Source organism: Aquarana catesbeiana, linkage group LG11 (genome assembly GCF_042186555.1).
Source record: "Aquarana catesbeiana isolate 2022-GZ linkage group LG11, ASM4218655v1, whole genome shotgun sequence".
Taxonomy (NCBI): domain Eukaryota; kingdom Metazoa; phylum Chordata; class Amphibia; order Anura; family Ranidae; genus Aquarana; species Aquarana catesbeiana.
The window spans coordinates 108,518,030-108,541,926 of record NC_133334.1 but is presented as its reverse complement, the minus strand read 5'-3'; the positions used below and the strand labels follow the sequence as shown (position 1 = coordinate 108,541,926).

At 43.0% G+C, this 23,897-nt stretch overlaps 1 protein-coding gene across 1 annotated transcript in view; it reads left to right on the top strand.

Moving 5' to 3' along the window:
* SPDYC (speedy/RINGO cell cycle regulator family member C) overlaps positions 1 to 23,651 on the top strand; it is a 38,271-nt gene extending 14,620 nt beyond the window's left edge. The window contains exons 2-6 of the mRNA XM_073606064.1: positions 13,394 to 13,452; positions 14,382 to 14,467; positions 20,411 to 20,582; positions 20,663 to 20,957; positions 23,114 to 23,651. Coding sequence (XP_073462165.1) covers positions 13,394 to 13,452; positions 14,382 to 14,467; positions 20,411 to 20,582; positions 20,663 to 20,957; positions 23,114 to 23,175 — 674 coding nt within the window. The 3' untranslated portion in view covers positions 23,176 to 23,651. The remainder of the gene's footprint in view (positions 1 to 13,393; positions 13,453 to 14,381; positions 14,468 to 20,410; positions 20,583 to 20,662; positions 20,958 to 23,113) is intronic.
* The last annotated feature ends 246 nt before the right edge of the window (positions 23,652 to 23,897 follow it).

Genomic DNA, 23,897 nt, shown 5'->3' with positions numbered 1-23,897 from the left:
TGCCTCTCGCGGGTGGGGGGTCCGATCGGACCCCCCCCCGGTGCCCGAAGCGGTCCCGTTCTGTTCCCCGGCGATCCGAGATGAGGGGGAGGCCATCCGTTCGTGGCCCCCCCCTCGCGATCGCCGCCGGCCAATGGGAACACTCCTTTGCTGCTGTATGCTAAACAGCAGCAAAGGAAATGATGTCATCTCCCCTCGGCTCGGTATTTTCCGTTCCAGCGCCGAGGGGAGAAGACATCAATGTGAGTGCACAACACACTACACACACAGTAGAACATGCCAGGCATACAAAACACCCCGATCCCCCCCCCGATCGCCCCCCGATCCCCCCCCAATCACCCCCCCCCCCCTGTCACAAACTGACACCAGCAGGTTTTTTTTTTTTTTTTTTTTTTTTCTGATTACTGCATAGTGTCAGTTTGTGACAGTTACAGTGTTAGGGCAGTGAATATTACCCCCCTTTAGGTCTAGGGTACCCCCCTAACCCCCCCTAATAAAGTTTTAACCCCTTGATCACCCCCTGTCACCAGTGTTGCTAAGCGATCATTTTTCTGATCGCTGTATTAGTGTCACTGGTGACGCTAGTTAGTGAGGTAAATATTTAGGTTCGCCGTCAGCGTTTTATAGTGACAGGGACCCCCATATACTTCCTAATAAATGTTTTAACCCCTTGATTGCCCCCTAGTTAACCCTTTCACCACTGATCACCGTATAACCGTTACGGGTGACGCAGGTTAGTTCGTTTATTTTTTATAGTGTCAGGGCACCCGCCGTTTATTACCTAATAAAGGTTTAGCCCCCTGATCGCCCGGCGGTGATATGCGTCGCCCCAGGCAGCGTCAGATTAGCGCCAGTACCGCTAACACCCACGCACGCAGCATGCGCCTCCCTTAGTGGTATAGTATCTGATCGGATCAATATCTGATCCGATCAGATCTATACTAGCGTCCCCAGCAGTTTAGGGTTCCCAAAAACACAGTGTTAGCGGGATCAGCCCAGATACCCGCTAGCACCTGCGTTTTGCCCCTCCGCCCAGCCCACCCAAGTGCAGTATCGATCGATCACTGTCACTTACAAAACACTAAACGCATAACTGCAGCGTTCACAGAGTCAGGCCTGATCCCTGCGATCGCTAACAGTTTTTTTGGTAGCATTTTGGTGAACTGGCAAGCAAGCACCAGGCAGCGTCAGGTTAGCGCCAGTACCGCTAACACCCACGCACGCACCGTACACCTCCCTTAGTGGTATAGTATCTGATCGGATCAATATCTGATCCGATCAGATCTATACTAGCGTCCCCAGCAGTTTAGGGTTCCCAAAAACGCAGTGTTAGCGGGATCAGCCCAGATACCTGCTAGCACCTGCGTTGTGCCCCTCCGCCCGGCCCAGCCCAGCCCACCCAAGTGCAGTATCGATCGATCACTGACACTTACAAGGCACTAAACGCATAACTGCAGCGTTCGCAGAGTCAGGCCTGATCCCTGCGATCGCTAACAGTTTTTTTGGTAGCATTTTGGTGAACTAGCAAGCACCGGCCCCAGGCAGCGTCAGGTTAGCGCCAGTACCGCTAACACCCACGCACGCAGCATACGCCTCCTTTAGTGGTATAGTATCTGAACGGATCAATATCTGATCCGATCAGATTAGATCTATACTAGCGTCCCCAGCAGTTTAGGGTTCCCAAAAACGCAGTGTTAGCGGGATCAACCCAGATACCTGCTAGCACCTGCGTTTTGCCCCTCCGCCCGGCCCAGTCCAGCCCACCCAAGTGCAGTATCGATCGATCACTGTCACTTACAAAACACTAAACGCATAACTGCAGCGTTCGCAGAGTCAGGCCTGATCCCTGCGATCGCTAACAGTTTTTTTGGAAGCTTTTTATTGAACTGGCAAGCACCAGCGGCCTAGTACACCCCGGTCGTAGTCAAACCAGCACTGCAGTAACACTTGGTGACGTGGCGAGTCCCATAAGTGCAGTTCAAGCTGGTGAGGTGACAAGCACAAGTAGTGTCCCGCTGCCACCAAAAAGACAAACACAGGCCCGTCGTGCCCATAGTGCCCTTCCTGCTGCATTCGCCAATCCTAATTGGGAACCCACCACTTCTGCAGCGCCCGTACTTCCCCCATTCACATCCCCCAACGAAATGCAGTCGGCTGCATGAGAGGCATTTTTATGTGCTCCCGAGTACCCCTACCCAACGAACCCCCCCCAAAAAGATGTTGTGTCTGCAGCAAACGCGGATATAGGCGTGACACCCGCTATTATTGTCCCTTCTGTCCTGACAATCCTGGTCTTTGCATTGGTGAATGTTTTGAACGCTACCATACACTAGTTGAGTATTAGCGTAGAGTACAGCATTGCACAGACTAGGCACACTTTCACAGGGTCTCCCAAGATGCCATCGCATTTTGAGAGACCCGAACCTGGAACCGGTTACAGTTATAAAAGTTAGTTACAAAAAAAGTGTAAAAAAAAAAAATATATATATAAAATAAAAAAAAATAGTTGTCGTTTTATTGTTCTCTCTCTCTATTCTCTCTCTCTATTGTTCTGCTCTTTTTTTACTGTATTCTATTCTGCAGTGTTTTATTGTTATTGTTATTGTTATTATGTTTTATCATGTTTGTTTTTCAGGTATGTAATTATTTATACTTTATTGTTTACTGTGCTTTATTGTTAACCATTTTTTTGTCTTCAGGTACGCCATTCACAACTTTGAGTGGTTATACCAGAATGATGCCTGCAGGTTTAGGTATCATCTTGGTATCATTCTTTTCAGCCAGCGGTCGGCTTTCATGTAAAAGCAATCCTAGCGGCTAATTAGCCTCTAGACTGCCTTTACAAGCCGTGGGAGGGAATGCCCCCCCCCCCCACCGTCTTCCGTGTTTTTCTCTGGCTCTCCTGTCTCAACAGGGAACCTGAGAATGCAGCCGGTGATTCAGCCAGCTGACCATAGAGCTGATCAGAGACAAGAGTGGCTCCAAACATCTCTATGGCCTAAGAAACCGGAAGCTACGAGCATTTTATGACTTAGATTTCGCCGGATGTAAATAGCGCCATTGGGAAATTGGGGGAGCATTTTATCACACCGATCTTGGTGTGGTCAGATGCTTTGAGGGCAGAGGAGAGATCTAGGGTCTAATAGACCCCAATTTTTTCAAAAAAGAGTACCTGTCACTACCTATTGCTATCATAGGGGATATTTACATTCCCCGAGATAACAATAAAAATGATTTAAAAAAAAAAAAAAATGAAAGGAACAGTTTAAAAATAAGATAAAAAAGCAAAAAAATAATAAAGAAAAAAAAAAAAAAAAAAAAAAGCACCCCTGTCGCCCCCTGCTCTTGCGCTAAGGCGAACGCAAGCGGCGGTCTGTCGTCAAACGTAAACAGCAATTGCACCATGCATGTGAGGTATCGCCGCGAAGGTCAGATCGAGGGCAGTAATTTTTGCAGTAGACCTCCTCTGTAGATCTAAAGTGGTAACCTGTAAAGGCTTTTAAAGGCTTTTAAAAATGTATTTATTTTGTTGCCACTGCACGTTTGTGCGCAATTGTAAAGCATGTCATGTTTGGTATCCATGTACTCGGTCTAAGATCATCTTTTTTATTTCATCAAACATTTGGGCAATATAGTGTGTTTTAGTGCATTAAAATTTAAAAAAGTGTGTTTTTTCCCCAAAAAATGCGTTTGAAAAATCGCTGCGCAAATACTGTGTGAAAAAAAAAAATGAAACACCCACCATTTTAATCTGTAGGGCATTTGCTTTAAAAAAATATATAATGTTTGGGGGTTCAAAGTAATTTTCTTGCAAAAAAAAAAAAACTTTTTCATGTAAAAAATAAGTGTCAGAAAGGGCTTTGTCTTCAAGTGGTTAGAAGAGTGGGTGATGTGTGACATAAGCTTCTAAATGTTGTGCATAAAATGCCAGGACAGTTCAAAACCCCCCCAAATGACCCCATTTTGGAAAGTAGACACCCCAAGCTATTTGCTGAGAGGCATGTCGAGTCCATGGAATATTTTATATTGCGACACAAGTTGCGGGAAAGAGACAAATTTTTTTTTTTTTTTTTTTTTTTTTTGCACAAAGTTGTCACTAAATGATATATTGCTCAAACATGCCATGGGAATATGTGAAATTACACCCCAAAATACATTCTGCTGCTTCTCCTGAGTACGGGGATACCACATGTGTGAGACTTTTTGGGAGCCTAGCCGTGTACGGGACCCCGAAAACCAAGCACCGCCTTCAGGCTTTCTAAGGGGCGTGAATTTTTGATTTCACTCTTCACTGCCTATCACAGTTTCGGAGGCCATGGAATGCCCAGGTGGCACAAAACCCCCCCAAATGACCCCATTTTGGAAAGTAGACACCCCAAGCTATTTGCTGAGAGGTATAGTGAGTATTTTGCAGACCTCACTTTTTGTCACAAAGTTTTGAAATTTGAAAAAAGAAAAAAAAAAAAAGTTTTTTCTTGTCTTTCTTCATTTTCAAAAACAAATGAGAGCTGCAAAATACTCACCATGCCTCTCAGCAAATAGCTTGGGGTGTCTACTTTCCAAAATGGGGTCATTTGGGGGGGGTTTGTGCCACCTGGGCATTCCATGGCCTCCGAAACGGTGTTAGGCAGTGAAGAGTAAAATCAAAAATTCACGCCCTTAAAAACGCTGAAGGCGGTGATTGGTTTTCGGGGCCCCGTACGCGGCTAGGCTCCCAAAAAGTCCCACACATGTGGTATCCCCATACTCAGGAGAAGCAGCTAAATGTATTTTGGGGTGCAATTCCACATAGGCCCATGGCCTGTGTGAGCAATATATCATTTAGTGACAACTTTGTGCAAAAAAAAAAAAAAAAAAAAAAAAAGTGTCACTTTCCCACAACTTGTGTCAAAATATAAAATATTCCATGGACTCAATATGCCTCTCAGCAAATAGCTTGGGGTGTCTACTTTCCAAAATGGGGTCATTTGGGGGGGGGTTGTGCCACCTGGGCATTCCATGGCCTCCGAAACTGTGATAGGCAGTGAAGAGTGAAATCAACAAGTTACACCCTTAGAAATCCTGAAGGCGGTGATTGGTTTTCGGGGTCCCATACGCGGCTAGGCTCCCAAAAAGTCCCACACATGTGGTATCCCCGTACTCAGGAGAAGTAGCTGAATATATTTTGGGGTGCAATTCCACATAGGCCCATGGCCTGTGTGAGCAATATATCATTTAGTGACAACTTTTTGTAAATATTTTTTTTTTTTTGTCATTATTCAATCACTTGGGACAAAAAAAATAAATATTCAATGGGTTCAACATGCCTATCAGCAATTTCCTTGGGGTGTCTACTTTCCAAAATGGGGTCATTTGGGGGGGTTTTGTACTGCCCTGCCATTTTAGCACCTCAAGAAATGACATAGGCAGTCATAAACTAAAAGCTGTGTAAATTCCAGAAAATGTACCCTAGTTTGTAGACGCTATAACTTTTGCGCAAACCAATAAATATACGCTTATTGACATTTTTTTTACCAAAGACATGTGGCCGAATACATTTTGGCCTAAATGTATGACTAAAATTGAGTTTATTGGATTTTTTTTATAACAAAAAGTAGAAAATATCATTTTTTTTCAAAATTTTCGGTCTTTTTCCGTTTATAGCGCAAAAAATAAAAACTGCAGAAGTGATCAAATACCATCAAAAGAAAGCTCTATTTGTGGGAAGAAAAGGACGCAAATTTCGTTTGGGTACAGCATTGCATAACCGCGCAATTAGCAGTTAAAGCGACGCAGTGCCAAATTGGAAAAAGACCTCTGGTCCTTAGGCAGCATAATGGTCCGGGGCTCAAGTGGTTAAAACCTTTACAGCCTTTTCATGCATTTCCGGTCCATGCATTACTAGAAAAGCTTATTTATGCTAAATTGGATCATCCGGATAAGCATTTTCTCCCTCCAGAGATTCTCAGTTCTCTATCCCATGGAGGAGAAATTCACCAAAAAGTGTAAGGTTTCAGCAGTCCATGCTGCGATTTCCAGTGTGAATAAAAGTTTAACTTGTCCTGTAGACAATACACAAATGCTTAAAGATCCAACAGGTAAAAAGTTGGAATTCCTGTTAAAATACTCCTTTTCCTTGGCAGGGCCCGTTATTCAGCCTGCAGTTGCAGCAATAGGCATCTGTCAGTCCCTAAAGGACCAGTTCACAGATGCTCTTAAAGAGCTCCCTGCACAACAGGCCCGTGAGTTGGTCAAACTACCAAAGGCATTATGTTTTGCCATAGACGCTATGACGGACTCTATTCACCAGGCATCTCGCCTTGCGCTTGTGCTAGTACACATCACGTCTCGTTTTCTGAGATCAAACGTTCCCAAAGATCCAGGGAAAAAATCTGTTTCAAGCATTAGAATGATTATTGGCTCAGGGGGTGATCATATAGATCCCCATAGAGCAAGGTTTAGGGTTTTATTCCAACCTGTTTATGGTACTAAATGGGGATGTCAGACCCATTCTAGATCTAAGGATTCTAAATCTGTTCCTGATGATCTGCTCCTTTTGCAAGGTGTCAATCAGGTCAGTAGTTTCCATCCTACAAGGAAGAGATGCCGTCCATTGACATCAAGGATGCATATCTGCATGTCCCTTTATTTCCCACTGGCCACAGGCTTCTGCGATTCAAAGTAGAGCAGCACTTTCAGTTTGTAGCCTTGCCCTTCGGGCTAGCTACAGCATCCCGGGTGTTCACAAAAGTACTGGCCCCACCTCTAGCCAGGCTAAGGGCACAGGGCAGAACGGTCTTGGCATACCTAGATCTATTGTTAATAGACCAGTCAGTGGCTCGCTTGGAGCAAAGTGTACGCATTACAACCAGTTACCTGGAAAGTTTGGGTTGGGTTCTCAACCTGGGAAGTTTGGGTTGGGTTCTGAACCTAGAGAAGTCTTAACCTGTTGCCGCCCGCCCACCATCATGACGTGATGGACTTTGAGCGGGGATATCTGAATGATGCCTGTAGCTACAGACATCATTCAGATATTGCCGTTTTCAACCAGCGAGTCCCTACACCATAAGAACGATCATAGCGGCTGTTCCGGCGCTTGATCGTTCTTACGGGAGGCGAGAGGGGACGTGTGAATTTTTTTAAGTGACCCTGTCCCCGTTTGCTCGCATGCAGAAGCAAACTCATATGAAAACGGTGTTCAAACCATACATGTGAGGTATTGATGCGAACGTTGGAGCGAGAGCAATAATTTTATCCCTAAACCTCCTCTAACTCAAAACATGTAACCAGTAAAAAAATTTCAAGTGTTGCCTATGGGGATTTTTAAGTACCGAACTTTGGCACCATTCCACGAGTGTGTGCAGTTTTGAAACGTGACATGTTGAGTATCTATTTACTCAGTGTAACTTCATCTTTCACAGTATGCAAAAACATTGGGCTAACTTTACTTTTTTGTGCAAAAAACAAAACTTTTTTTTCCCCAAAAAAGCGTTCTAAAAATTGCTGCACAAATACTGTGAGACAAAGTTGCAACAACCGCCATTGTATTCTCTAAGGTCTTTGCTAATAAATATATATATTTATTATTATAAAATGTTTGGAGGTTCTATGTAATTTTCTAGCAAAAAATGATTTTTACATGTAGGAGAGAAATGTCACAATTGCCCTGGGTGGCAATTGGTTAAAACAGCTAAGAAAGCTCGAGTATTTGGGCCTGATCATACACAGCCCAGAAAAAGGTGTTCTTGTCTCCGGCAAAGATCAGCTCCATACGAGAGCTGCTGTGGATGGTCAGGTCGAAAAGAAATCCTTCAATTTGCCTTTGCATGAGGTTGCTAGGAAAGATGGTAGCTTCATTTGAAGCAGTTCCCTATGCCCAGTTCCATCTGAGACTGTTGCAAAACAGTATCCTGTCTGCAACAAAACGATCCAAGCTTTGGACTTGCCAATGCGGCTGTCCCCAAGAGTGTCCCATAGCCTCAGTTGGTTACTAACGCAGAATCTGCTGAAAGGACATCCTTCAGTCCAATTATCTGGAAAATGGTAATGACAGATGCCAGCCTTTTAGGCTGGGGAGCAGTACTAGAGAAGACTGTCCAGAGACAGTGGTCAAGAACCAGAAAGAGCCTTGCCTATCAACATCCTAGGGATTCGGGCAGTGCGTCTGGCTCTGAAAACCTGGACTTCCAAGTTAAAGAATTGTCCTGTCAGTATCCAATCCAACAATGCCACGGCATTGAGTCTATCAGCTCAGAGAGGTGAACCATATTCTAACTTAGGCAGGGAACAGCTCAGAGGTGAACCATATTCTAACTTGGGCAGGGAACATTTTCTACCCTTTGGCAGTCTTCATTCTGGGAGTAGAGAATTGGCAGGTGGACTACTTGAGTCGCCAGCAGTTATTCCTGGGGGAATGTCTTCACCCTGACATTTTTTGGGCTGTTTGCCAAAGATGGGGGACTCCGGACGTAGATCTTCTAGTGTCCAGATTCTACATGAAGTTGGTCAACTTTGTGTCCAGGACAAGGGATCCACTCGCATGCAGAACAGATGCGCTGGTAACCCCGTGGGATCAGTTCTCACTAATCTTTGCATTCCCCCCCTATTCAGTTGCTGCTACAACTTCTTTGCAGGATCAAGCTGGAAAGAAAGCTGGTAATTCTGGTAGCACCAGCATGGCCCAGAAGGTCATGGTATGCAGAAATCCTAAAGATGGCAGTGGAGGGTCCATGGTCCCTTCCACTAAGGCCAGACCTGCTTTCACAGGGGCCGATATTCCATCCTACTTTACGAATGCTAAATTTAAGGCCTGGCTATTGAAACCCACATTCTGAAGAAACGTGGGCTTTCCGGGTCAGTTATCTCTACTTTGATTAATGCAAGGAAGCCAGCTTCCAGAACTATATATTAGAGTCTGGAAGGCTTATGTTTCCTGGTGTGAGTCCAAGAGTTGGCACCCTCGGAGATATATTTATGTGGAATTCTTGCATTTCTACAATTTAGGTGTAGAGATGAAGTTGGCCTTGAGTACTATTAAGGGTCAAGTCTCAGCCTTATCGATTTTATTTCAAAGACCGCTTGCGAGGCATTCTTTAGTCCGGGGTTTCATGCAAGGGGTGATGCGGATTAATCCGCCAGTTAAATAACCTTTGAGCCCTTGGGACTTTAACTTAGTTTTGGCAGTGTTATCAAAAATGCCATTTGACCCGATACAGCATATTCCCTTAGTCCTTCTGACAAGGAAGCTGGTATTTTTGGTTGCTATATCCTCAGCAAGGAGGGTTTCGGAATTGGTTGCTCTTTCTTGTAAAGAGCCATATTTGATTATTCATGAGGACAGTGGTGTTACGCCCTCGTTCAGGCTTTTTGCAAAAGTGGTTTCAGGTTTTCACCTGAACCAAGATATTGCCATGCCATTTTTTCCAAAACCTGTTCCTGGGAAGAAAAGTCACTACATTGTCTTGATGTGGTGAGAGCAGTGAAAATCTATTTAAAGGCAACTGCTCAGATTCATAAGACTGTCTTATTTATTCTGCCAGAGGGTCCTAAGAAAGGACAGGCAGCATTGAAATCCCACTGTCGCTAAGTGGATTTGACAAGTGATAAGTCAAGCTTATGATTTAAGGGGTAAGATTCCCCCGTTTCAAGTTATTGCGCACTCTTCCAGGTTGGTTAGTGCTTCTTGGGCAGTGCGTCACCAGGCCTCCATGGCTCAGATCTGCAAGGCTGCAACTTGGTCTTCATTACATACCTTCACAAAATTTTATCAAGTCGATGTAAGGAAGTATGAGAATATCGCCGTCGGGCGCAGTGTGCTGCAGGCAGCTGTATAAGTCCTCAGGTCTGGGGGTGCCCTATGGGTTGTCTCTCCCTCCCCCTCAAATAGCATTGCTATGGGACATCCCATTAAGTTATTACTTAGGCTCTGTGTCCCATGATGTATGATAAAGAAAATAGGATTTTTATGACGGCTTACCTGAAAATCCTTTTCTTGGAGTACATCATGGAACACAGAGGTCCCGCCCCCTTTTTTTTTTTTTTTTTTTTTTTTTTAATGGGGTTTAAGTATATTGCTTTGCTACAAAAACTGAGGTACTCCCTGGGAGGAGGGGTTATATAGGGGAGTGAACTTCCTTTTATTGGGTATACCAGTGTCAACACCTGAAGGTGGCCCATGACCCATTAAGTTATTACTTGGGCTCTGTGTCCCATGATATACTCCAAGAAAAGGATTTTACAGGTAAGCGGTTATAAAAATCCTTTTTTTTTTTTTTTTTTTTTTTTGCTAGAAAATTGGAAACTTGGAACCCCCAAACATAATATAGATAGCAGAGACTCTAGGACATAAAATGGCGATTTTCACAATATTTTAGGTTACACTATTTGGGCAGCGGTCTTTCAAACGCAATTTTTTTGGGGGGAAAAGATACACTTCAATTTTTTTTTTTTTTTTAAAAAAAAGGTAAAGTTAGCACAATTTTTTTTGTATAATGTGAAAGATGTTGTGCTGCAAGAATTGTGATCTTTATTCTAAGCAAAAAATTGTGATTCTCATTTTAGCCAGAATCGTGCAGCTCTATCAGACTAATGATTGGGATGTGACCTTTCTGGACTACTAGTCTAGGGCAGAATATATAGATTACCAGTTGACTTACTATTTGCCCCAAATATCTCTTCCCTCTCGACTGAGTGGAGAGGAACTGGAGGCACCCATCTCTGTTGAGATCGCAGCGGCTATCTCGCAAATACCGGCACATAAGACCCCTGGCCTTCCTGCAGAATGGTACTCCCAGTTTAAAAATCTCCTATGCCCATTCCATTTACGAACATATAATTCTGCTCTAACTGCTGGGATTCTCCCTCCCTATCTGGGAAGCCCTGATAGTCCTGTTAGTGAAACCACAAAAGGACCCTCTTAAATGTGACTCGTATCATCCTATTTCTCTTATAAATGTGGATGGCAAAAGTCTTGGCCAATTGTCTGAATGCTGTGGTTGCACAGTAGGTCAAGAGTGATCAGGGAGGCTTTATACCAGGCAGATCTACGAGAATGAACATTTGTAGATTGTTCCACAATCTTCAGTACCCACCCGGGCTATTGTTTCCCTGGACACTTGTAAGGCCTTTGATAGTGTGGCATGGCTGTATCTTTCAAGTTCTGCAGCGATATGGCTTTGGCCCTCGCTTCATTGCTTTGGCCCTCACTTCATTGCTTGGATCAGGCTCCTTTACACCTCCCCACAGGCGTGTATACAGGTAAATTCTCATATCACAGACACCTTTTCCATCACCAGAGGCACTAGGCAGGGGTGTCTGTTATTGCCCCTCCTATTTGCCCTGGCCATGGAACCACTGGCTATACGTATTCGCTGCTCTCCCCACATTAGAGTACTCCCTATTGCCACTATTGAGGAGCGAATTTCTCTGTACGCAGACACCCTGGTGTATCTAGCAGACACTCGGGACTCATTGAAAACACTTAACGGGGGGAAACAATCTAATTTGTTTCCTTTTAGATACTAATGCAACCTCAGATTTACAATCATTCCAGATTACAGGCTTTTTTTATTTTATTTTTTTTTTTTATACCTAGGGTTCATAGTGCAGCACCCTCTAGTCTTATATTGACAATAACCTGAATCCCCTACTGACCCAGCTCCTAGAGCAGACTAAACGGTGGATGGACCTGCCCCTGGATCTCATGGGACGAGCGAATACCCCTAAAATGATCTATCTACCTAAACTGCTGTGTCCTATCCAACGCACCGTGTAGGGTTCCTAAATCTATCTTTAAAAGGATAGATGCAATATGTACAACGTTTCTGTGGAGTGGCAGGTCCACCAGGGTGGCTCTGGAGACTTTACGGTTGCTGGCGGGCTTGGCATTTCTAACCTTTTATCTGTACTATTTAGCCTCCCAACTGGTCCACATTCACGACTGGCTACACCCAACTGCAGTGAACGCTTGCACGTCCACAGAAGGTGCCATAGCTTCTTCAGTGGAGACCCTCCTCAGTATTGTGTACGGGGGTCGAACCCCAACCCGTCCAGGCACATCTATGCTGAACACCTCGCTCTTCTTGTTTAAAACAATCGTCTCCAATGTTACAAAAGAATTGTGGTCAGTGTCCCCTAATAACCCACTGTGGTTTAACCAAACCCTCAAGAATTTAATTCCATACCGGCTAGTACTCTAGGGTGCTTAAATACTTGTGCCAGCTATATGATGCACAAGGGTTTAAGTCCTTTTACCAAATGTCAATAGACTTCGACCTACCACGCTCATACATATTCTTTTACTATCAACGCCGACACTCTATTCGTGCCCAGTCTGGCTCCCTAGCTGACCCCACCATTGTACCACAATTGGAGAAATTGCTGCGACACCCCCGACCCCACTAAACTTGTATCTACGTACTAAGCTCTCCTGACTGTAACCCTAGATTTCGGATGTCTCAGGCAAAGTGGGCTTCCATAGACCCTACACTTACGGACGAGGACTGGTCAGAATTCAGCAACGTGTCTAAAACTTCAGTAGTTTCTTCCAAAGACTGTATAATCAATATAAAGATCTTTCCCTTATCTCACTTAACCCCCTCTAGACTACACAGGATGGGCCTAGCCCCCGCCACTGACTGTTTTAGAGGGTGTGGCCAAGAGGCAGATTTTCTACACTGTTTTTGGACCTGTCCAATAGTTCAGGCCTTCTGGGGAGAGGTAGGGTCCTTTATTTCACAGGCGCTGGGCCTCCTGAATGTTCTTCACCCTAAGAACTGCCTCCTGGGAATATTTGGGGATCTCCACATCTCTACCCGTGCAAAGAGACTCCTTTGCACCCTCCATTTTTGCTAGGAAAGCTATATTATTGTCCTGGAAGGGCTCACAGAAACCTTTAAAGTCTCTCTGGATATCATTGGTTAATGACTCAATACCACTGTATAAGCTTGCGTATGGGGTTCGGAAAAGATCCAAAACCTTTCAAAAGATATGGGGTAGGTGGCTGGCCAGCCCTCTCACCCTCACTTTAAGTGGACCAAGTGCTAGATAGTGTGCATTATTGCTTAGTTTTAAACCATTAAAACAATGTCAGGTACACCTTTCAGGTGACCTCATATTGGGGGAAATGTATTCCCTATTATCTTTACTAATGACGAGACCTCTGACATGTACACTGTTTAATGTCTGCTTTAATGCAGGTTGTAATACTCAGATGCAGTGAATAACTGAAGTGTGTGTGTGTGTGTGTGTGTGTTTTTTTTTTTTTTTTTTCCCTCTTCTCCTGTTTGTGTGTGTGTTGTGAAATTTTCAATAAAAATCTTTAAAAAAGATTGGGGTGTTTTTTGTGTTTTTTTTTTTTTTTTTTTTTTTTTTTTTTTTAACAATGCTAAGCTGGTAAATTGTATTTAATCTGCAGATTGTGACATCATTCAGCAGTTCCTGTCAATGGATGTTTGCCTTCGGATCTCTGACAAGGTTGGTTTAAGTATGGTAGCAGAAAAGATCATGTTTGTTTCCATACAGGCTTTTATGGTAACATGTCTTGCCAAACTGAAATCTGCTAAACCGCATCTTTGTTTTCATGCAGCTGGGATGTAAGGTCTTGTCATTAATTTTCCTCAGTAAGCATCCACAGCCATAGCAGCATTCTCTGCAGAGGTTCTGCACATCCCCTTCTGAGCTAGAGCTCCAATTTGCAGGGAATGTGCACTTTGTTGATTGCAGAGATAACACAGAAAGCAAGGGACATGCTCTCTAATATGCAGGCAGGGGCAGTCTTTTCTACTAACTGGCTGCTTTCTTAGACCCTGATGCTCCTCCAGTTTTGATGCAACTAAAATATATATTTAGCAGACTTAAACTGTTAGGCTTTAGGATGTGCTGCCAGCCCATTTAGAATGGGCTGTTTACATAGCATGCCTTAAAGGAAAAGTATACTTCTTCTATTGATCTCAGGAGTGCAGTCTGGTCTGCACTCCTGTGATCTGTTTTTAGGCAACAGCAAACTGAACCCCTCTGATGTCTGTCGGACCAGGCTCAGAAAAGATCCCGACCATATGGTGGATCTGCCCAGAAGGCTGGACTGACAGTCCCTGGCTCTCTGCTAACAGATAGCTGAGAACTGAGCGATCAGCGGTTATTGCTCGGTTTTGTGCAGAGCGGGCAGGGGACAGATTCGGCATCATACACTTATGAGTAATGTTGGACTGTCCTACGGAGGATGGGCAGGCTGTAGTAAAATGTGTCCGGTTTAATTTTCAGTTTTGTTATACAATTGTGCTGGCTTTGAGATAAAATAAAGCTAAATTACCAGTTAAATTACTTTTTCAAGTGTGCTTGTTTCTGTTCACAAACAAGAATATTTTTTTTTTTTTTAATTCTGAATTGCTTTGTTTTCCATACAGTATCTAATAGCAATGGTGCTTGCGTACTTCAAACGAGCAGGCCTGCGAGTCAGAGAATATACAGCAACGAATTTCTTTGTTGCTCTGTAAGTATCTTTTTCCACTTGTTTATGAAAATAGATGAAATGCCAATGCATGGTACAGAATCAAATCTTTAAAGCCCAATAACTTAAAGTTCATCAATGTAAACCCACCCATACCTTTTTCCTAGTAATCACTTATTTTGCAAGTCCTGTTTCCCCATACATTTGGATCAAACTTTTATTATGAGACATTTTCTGATGACTGCAATCAAAATTCTGCAAGCTGATCAGATGCTGAATTTAGAGTAAAGTGTGTGTGTGTGAACCCAGCAGTTCAACCCTGAACAAAACACCTGATAGCTCAGGTCTGAGCCACTGTACTAACAATCTGTTACAGCAATCTCACCTGCTGTTCTATTGTGTTTTGGCAGGGGGGACCTGGCTCCCTCCAGAACACTCCAGTCAGCGCTCTCAGCCTGCAGATTCCTATCTTTTTTTTTTTTTTTTTTTTTTTTTTTGAAATATAATTTTGTCTGTCCATGTGCTGAGTGCATCCTGTATGGGAGTGGCTTTATAATTATCTATTAGCTGCTGCACCTGAAGGGCTCTGAAGAAAGTGGTAAAGTCTGTATTCTCTTAGGCCTGGTTTACACTATTGCAGGTGGTTTCAGGAATCTTGCATGATGCTGTTTAAAAACATGCAGGGCTGCCATTCATAATTGTACCACCATGCATCTAAAAACCATTTGTGGGTGTATGAACCGCTAGGAAATTGCATGGAGCAAAAGCACCATGTGATTCTCAGCCTCTGCATCTTAAACTCTGCAGGAACCTTTTTCTGGCATGAAACTTGGGCACAGCAGTCTCAAATGAATGGGCTGCTATGTCCACATGTGGCCCACAGACCCGCTATAGCAGGGATCCTCAAACTACGGCCCTCCAGCTGTTGCAGAACTACACGTCCCATGAGGCATTGTAAAACTGACATTCACAGACATGACTAGGCATGATGGGAATTGTAGTTCCTGAACAACTGGAGGGCCGTAGTTTGAAGACCCCTGGGCTATAGTGTGAACCAGACCGAAGACGTGATTTCCCTTTGGGAGTATCTAACCAAAATTACATTTTTGTTGCAGGGAATGCTCAAAATCTGACTTGTATCCTAATGCAGACTTCTGGGAAAATCACTGAGCCAATCATACCAGCTGGAAATAAACTTTCTGGGGGCAGTTTTGTACATGTACATAACACCTCCAGGTTGCAATAATGCATTTTACAGAATATTGCAGCACTGAAGATTGGAAAGGAAAAGTAATATTTAATCCAAAAATTGAAAGGAAGTAACCTGTTGCAACCTTAATGTATCAGTGGCATGCTTCCGTCTCTGGTTATTTTATAGAAAATTAGAGAATGGAAATGGGACTTTAAATGAAACTTTTCATTGTGGATATGGATAATGAATGTAAATTTTGATTTAATTTTGTTGTCATTAACCACTAGGGGTGGTCAATGATTTTTAAATAATAAATTATAGAGAATGGGTATGACGGCGCTACCTCTAAGTTTTAAACTGGGACAACCTAAAGTTAAGCGACTCAGTAAATGTGGTTTATGAGATGTTACACATATAGAGAGAAGTTTTTTCCCTTTATATTAAGGATGTCACTTCAGCAGATGGATGTGTGCAGCTGTGTTAATGCTGCTGGTATATGACAAACGCTCAAGTGTCGCACAAAAATGATGTGGTCCTACAGCGTCTGGTAATGAAGCCAGAGGCCGTACTCCCTAACGTGCATTTATTAGACCATATACTGTATGCTATATTCCTGTATTGGATCCGTGGCCATATCAAGCGTTAGAGAACCCCGGAAATAGTGTGTTTGCAAATATAAATACCATACAGCGCATACAGGTTAAATCACCTTAATCAAATACCATAAGTAAGGCCTGAAGCTTGCATATATATACACAACTAGAAATAATAACACAGCTAGAAATAATAGCACAAAAATCACAGCAGTTATATCTCGGGCATATTATGACAGTCCCATATGCTGACACTGTATTAGATAAATCCCCAATGGTGACTATGGTGCTGCAACAATTTGCCTGGTGACTCTCGTGCTCCCCCTCTTGGTGGCCTACTCACCAGCTCCCAGAACCCCAACAGGGGTATTGCGCCTGTGATATAATATGCTGGGTTGTTTCCCTTGTTGCTTCCTCTGGTGGATGGTTGTGATGTAATCAGCTCACCACGTCTCACATCAGGGTAATGCGATTATGCTGGAAAACGGGTCGCTTGCCGCTATATTTTATGTTGGATGTTTCCTGGGCTTCTTACTCTGTAAGGATGTTGCTTCCCCTCGTAAATTGACAAAAAAGAGCTTCCATGGTGTGATAAAGTTTAAAACTTTATTTACAGCTTAAGTGCTCATACAGCGACTTAGCACGTGGACAAAAGTAGGTTCAAATAAGCAAACAGAAAAAAGTGTTTTTATATAAAAAAAATTATAAAAAATATAATAAAAAATGGAAAATTAAAAAGTCCAAGCACCAGATGTAAACTCTGTCCAGATGGACAGCATAAGTTGCCAGACGTTAAATCAGGGTAAAAATGTCCCTCCTAGAAGGCATAAGAGGTGGGGGGTAGGTAGTTCCCCAGCCGCTGATAGCGTCCTCCTCTCTCGTATGCCTAGGAGCTGACTAGCAGAGCGTGATGCCGTTGTGCGCGCTTCGTCTCTTGACGTCCTCAGCAACCTTAAATAAATTAGAATGCAGATATAATCAAAGATTAGTACATTTTATAATGATGAAAAAATTAAATGCAAACAAATCAAAGGACATAAATTGATGCAATTCTTACAAATACATGAATCATAAATTAACCAATCAAAATTACATAGATCACATGATGTAAATACAGATTCGGGAAAATAGTATTGAATTCATGATTAAAATAGGCTTAGCTTGGCACCCTTGGTTTAAAACCCGACGTGTTTCTTGTATTTACTGAAAAATCAATAGAATGGGTTTTAATAATGTATAACCTTCTGAATAGAAGGGAAAATATCGGAAACAACTGCTTAATTGAACATTACTTACAGATTAGCCCATAAATTGGGCAAAACTGCAGCAATGGGATTTTTTTGAGGTCCGGAACAATCTCTCACCCGGGGTTGAGGCAGGGTAATCCCCCCCCCCCCCCAAACAATTGGAGAGAGGACCAGGGGAAACTACAGCCATGGACTGACCCAGGCACCCTCGACACCTATCCAATGAGTGTTTAAGTATGTATTGCCCAAATCTGTGAAATGTTGGGAAAAATTATAAACGTAGAAAAAAACGAGTGTCAAAGAAATAAATAAATGTGACTAATGAAAAAAATGTTAGACAAATGGGGCTTGTATGTGTTTGAAATGTCTGGGGAGTATATGACCACAAGGTGTATGTTTGTCATATAAAAAATTGAAAGAAGGTCTAAACACGCCCAAAAGAGGGTGTGAAAGTGTATAATCAGTGCACTAAAAATTTTGTGAATACAAGAATGTCTACCATTACCCATGTGATGATGAAAGCTACTCAAGGTAATCTCTTCCTTGTGGAACAAGGTGGAGCAGTGAACTGCCAATTGGTCCCAGCTGAAGTACCCCCCTGTCCTGGGCGGTCCCTGCCAGCATCATGTATTGACGTCTATGCAGCATACGAGAGGTGAGGAAATACCCCACCTGACAATCTATACCCCAGTGGGTGCCCGCCCACCTCTGTTGCGGCGTCTGATGGGAAAAAAAACAAAACCAGCTCCCTCCTCGTGGCGTCCAATGATGCCACTCATGGGGCCTGTTTGAACATGATGCCGAAGCGCTGAGATCAGACCCCTGCCCCCATCTGAGGATTATGATGGAAGGCGGGGAGGGAGCTGAGTGCATCGCAACCCCAGAAAAGACTGCTATGTATCCGATCCCACAGCCCATGTGCTGGGCCGGTTAACACTGAAGAAATGACTGCACTCCAAGATCCATCAAAATTCTTATTTAATGAATGAACATCCCAAGTGTTGCAAACAGTTCAAATGGTAGACGCGTTTCACATTAACAAATGCGCTTATTCATTACGAATAATGAATAAGCGCACCTGTTAGTGTGAAATGCGTCTACCATTTGAACTAACAGGTGTGCTTATTCATTATTCGTAATGAATAAGCGCATTTGTTACTGTGAACCGTGTCTACCATTTGAACGGTTTGCAACACTTGGGATGTTCATTAAATAAGAGTTTTGATGGATCTTGGAGTGCAGCCATTTCTTCAGTGTTGATCGTATCCGGAGGTGGGCACACGTGATATCATTAGGAGTTCTTTTGTTTGGATAAGCCGGGCTGGTTAATGGATAGTCTCAGGGAATATCAAATCAAAAAATAGGTCTCTATAGCTTAAGGAAACATATGGCAAATAGTAGTTGCCTGACAGACGGACTATAAATGGATAAAGGTATAAATATAGTTAAAATACTCACAAAGGGTCATAGGTAAATATAATTATGTGCTATATGTCACTGGAAAGCGGGTGTCTTCCACCCATATATATTTAAAAGAAGTGACCTGTTGCAACCTTAATGTATCAATGGCATGCTTCCATCCCTGGATATTTTATAGAAAACTAGAGAAAAGACATGGGACTTTAAATGAAACGTCATTGTGCCTCAACACCGGGTGAGAGTTTAAGGACCACAAAAATCCCGTTGCTGGAGTTTTGCTCAATTTATAGGCTAATCTGTAAGTAATGTTCAATTAAGCGGTTATTTACAATATTTTCTCTAATCAGAAGGTATTATTTATTTCAGTAAATACATGCATCCCACCCCTGATGACTGGCAGGACGCCAAAAACGCATCGGATTTTAAACTAAGGGTGCCGAGCTGAGCCTATTTTAATCATGAATTGGGGGAATGAGGGACCTGGGATTTTTTTTTTTTTTTCTCACTGTTCAGCAATACCCAATGTGTTGCATACATGGGTGTGCGAGGTCTAAGGAGTGCTTTAAACATTGTAATGGCATTGAGAAGGTGACCGGAAACACTTTGTTGGAAAATCAGTCAGCAGGCAAACCTCATACCATAGTAATGTAAAAGTAATTTTAAGCAGCTCTTCAGCCCAGATTTTTATACGAAAACCCAAATCCTGCTGATACAGACAAGCTCATGTTTGCTACTTCCCTTAGGAGCTTATTAACCGCTGTAAACTCTAGACCAGGGGTAGGCAACCTTTGAGTGGCGGAGACTCCACCTGAGCAACATAGAAGAGATCAAAGATCACCAGGTGCAGCGCCCTCTTTTTCTATTTTTAAACTCCTACGGCCTGCTTTAATGACTCCATCTTGTTAAATGCATGTCTAAGCTTCCCATGTTAAACACCAGGGAGTTTAGAAAAGCTAGCAATTTTCTATTGCACTGGGTCTGCTGAGCATAGCGATACCTTGGTTAAAGTGTTACTAAACCCAGTAATATGAAACTTGTTTATCTGCCCCCCCACAGTGCCCACAGCTTATAAATCTTTTTACATTTAAAATATTGCCACTATTTACCTTTTTTGGCTGATCTGTATACCACGGTCAGTGATAAACTGCAGTTTCTCCAGTGCTGAGAGTTCAGGTAGATTTCCACTTCAGCATGTATACACGCCCACATGTGTGATGCCACTATGTGACCTGGCTAGCTCTGAGAACAACTGAGCATGTGCAGGTTGGCTACCCTGCCTGTGTTAGATGACTTTCCCCACATAGACAGTGCAGGGTTGGAAGTATCTATGCATACAGGGTAAAACAGCCTTTTTACAGAATGCAGAGCATTAACCCCTTTAAGTACCACAGTGAGTATAACAAGCATGCTATGCTGCATATACAGACAGATTTTACTGTTGTGGGTTTAGTAACACTTTGAGTATATTCTAATGCTCTAATATCAGATAAGGCTGCCATTTGTTAAACTCAATTGCATTTGGATTTTCTTCAAGATATCTTGCAAATGATATGGAGGAAGATGAAGAGGATTACAAATATGAAATATTTCCATGGGCTTTGGGTGAATCATGGCGAGACCACTACCCCCAGTTTCTACAGCTCCGAGACCGTTTGTGGGCCAGAATGAAATACAGAGCAGTCGTGAGCAGGAAGTGCTGTGATGAGGCAAGTTTATAATCCATCTTTTATTTGTTCTGTGTTCCTCCTGACTCGCGTGGATAAAATTTTTATTTTTTGCCTTGCAGGTGATGTCTAAAGATCCCTCTCATTGGGTATGGCTCCGTAATCGTCCAATACACCATAGTGGGGCACTCAGGAGTTACCTTCGAAATGAAGATCTCTTTCCTAGAGGTCCTGGTGTGACTCCAACCAGCTGTGTTCTGTGCCGGAGGTCCAGCACGGATGAATCTGATACAGTCGCTAGCAACAACTCTTCACCAGAATTAAGTTCATTTACTTTTTCAAATTGTGAGTGGTCTCAAGACCTCATCTTGCCCCCACCTATGCGTCTGGATCCAGAGTCTGTCTACGATATCAACAGTGAGTTAATTCAAACACATTGCCCTAGTCTAACAATCTTTGTATTGTGCAAAAAACACATTTTAGGTTTTGTAACTGGTGACTAAATTAACAGCCCACCTATTACTGGGATATCTCAATATAGTGTGCTACCAACGTGATAACAAAAAACTTGCCACCACCCTCATCTATCGCAGTAAGCGGCATTGGAAGGCTAAAACTGGCAACAACAAAGCCTGGGGAATGCCCAGGAAAAAAATCAAAGCCTTCTTACCACCAGCTCGCAGACAACCGAATAAACCTGGTGCACCTAAGGGGAGCCCACCCCTTCTTAAAGGTACAGGAGCATACCAAACACCCAGCAGATAGCACAATGGCTGCAAAGGTGTTGGTGCCTTGATGGACTAATACAAACACCAACGTGATAACAAAAACTTACCACCACCCTCATCTATAGCTGGCTATCGCCAGTTATAGCCTTCCAATGCCGCTTACTGCAATAGCCAGCTATAGATGAGGGTGGTAAGTTTTTTTTTTTTTTTTTTTTTTTTTTTTTTTTTTTTTTTTTTGTTATGTTGGTGTTTGTATTGGTCCAGCAACGCACCAACACCTTTGCAGCCATTTGTGCTATCTGCTGGGTGTTTGGTGTGCTCCTGTACCTTTTTAAGAAGGGGCCGGCTCCCCTTCAGTCCACCTGCCCTCATTTATCCATCAGAATGTATGTGCCTCCACTGTGGGGACACTCATATTTTAGTGTGAAAACCACAGATACCAGGGTGCCGTGACGTGGCTCTGTGGCTCACGCATGCGTTTGCAAATGCGTGCAGACTAAACCCCTGTTTTTAATGCATACTGTTAGACAGGTTTATTCGGTTTTCTGCGAGCTGGTGGTAAGTAGGCTTTGGTTTTTTTCCTAGTCATTCCCCAGGCTTTGTTAGTGTGCTGCCAAAGCTGATTTTATAGGTGTTTGGGGACAAGGAAGTTCATCACAGCTTTCATTAAAAGCCAGATTATGATTGTGACAGACCGTCTAGCACCCTGCCTGGGTGCCTCTGCCAACAGCTGCTTCCTTCCCACAAGAACAAGGCATTATAGCTGAGAATTGCACCCAAGAACTAGTTTAGGTGCAGGGACTACTTTATTGAACAAATACAGGTTTTTATGCACTTCAAAAATGGGGGCAGTCACCACATGAACAATGCAAAATTTAGAATATCAGTAAATCTAATAAATGGCTAACGGTAACCTAATACACCAGTGATCTAATTAACAGTAAGCTAATCAGCCAGGCACCCAGACAAGCTTTGAACAGTCAGGGAGCCCACCCCCAGACAGTCTGGCAATAAGACCACAGCCCTTAATACACAAGTACATTACACATGCTGTCTTTCAGGTGTTTGGCTTTCACATGTAATCTGTCCACTAGAAAAGTCATAAAACAAAACTCATATGTTCCAGCAGTCTGAAAGTGGAATTTATCTTCATAGATTTTTGTGTATACTTCCTCTATCCCGTTATTTGAAGTACCAGGTATCCATCTTGATATTTCAATGGTAGGGAACATTTGGGGACTACAGCCTTCCTTTGGTGTCTATTGTAAAACCTGTTTTTAGTTTAGGCAGAAGCACAAATTTGCAGTAAATGAGCATTGCGTAAGCTTGTATCGTATTGCTTTAAAGTAATTGTAAAGTCTTGTTACTTTTAACATTTTTATAGGGGGGGGAATACTTCCCTGCTCTTTTGCAGTGGATTTGCAGAGTGGCCCGGATTCTCCTTCTCAGGTCCCTCTTCTGTGCTCCTGGCCCCTCCCTCTTCAGTGACCCCACAGCAAGCAGCTTGCTATTGGGGCACCAGAGCTGAGTCACGGCTCCCTGTATCCATTCAGACATGGAGCCCCAGGCCCTGCCCACCTCTCCCCTGATTGGCAAGCTGACTTTGATTGGTGTCTCAGCCAATGGGTAGGGAGGATCTTGGATGTCTGAGACACTCGTGGACAGAGGGACCTCAGGTAAGTGTTAGTGGGTGCTGGGGCGGCTGCTACACACACAGCTTTTCCTCTTGATGCATAGAATGATTTCAGATAAACCTTCTGCCTTTACAACTCCTTTAAACTTTCTAGTGTTTACTTCACATGTCATAAACTAATCATCTGTTATTGGTAATACTTTTTCTTGCAGTGTTTCAGGAACCTCTAGTAGGACTGGAACCTGGCGGGACAACCCTGGAATGGTGCCTCTAGCACTGTGAATGCTTGATAACACTTTCCTGAAGCCAGTATGCAAGCAACTTAAAGCACTTGTCCTGTATCCTTCATTGCCTTGTGTAGAACTGGGAACCTAATTTGGGTTGGGTCTATGAATATTTATCTAAATTATTAAGCTTATAAAATGTCTGTCTGTATTAGTTTGTAAAAGTGGTATGTTCAGTGGGTTGGTCACAAATGATCACCAGGTGTATATTTTCTTGAATCTGTTACTAAAAGGCGTTGCAAAATGTTCCATAATCACTATGGAGTCCCAAGTCTGAAGTATTGCACTTTTTACAACCTGCACTTTAAGTACAAAAAATGAAGTCTATAGATGTGATGCTAGATTCCTGCATTGGCAGTAACTGCAATCATAAACACATGATTGCCACAGAGGTTGTGAAGTTTTGCAGTAGTTTGTATGCTGTTCATGTTTATCCACTTTTTTAAATAAACAAATGTTTAGTGTCTTATTCTCAATCTTGTTGCTGTTATAGTGTTCTGAAATACATCTGGCTTTAAATGTACAATTAAAGTGTGTATAATCCCAAACATTTTGTATGACTGTCACTATATATCATGGTGGTGTTGGGTATTTTTTTTCCTTTCTTGCCAGCCTTGGACCTTAAAGCCCTCCAAGCCTACCCAAAAGCCCCCTTCACATTCCCCACACTATTTTTTACATATGAAGAATGTGGTAAGTTACATTTATAATA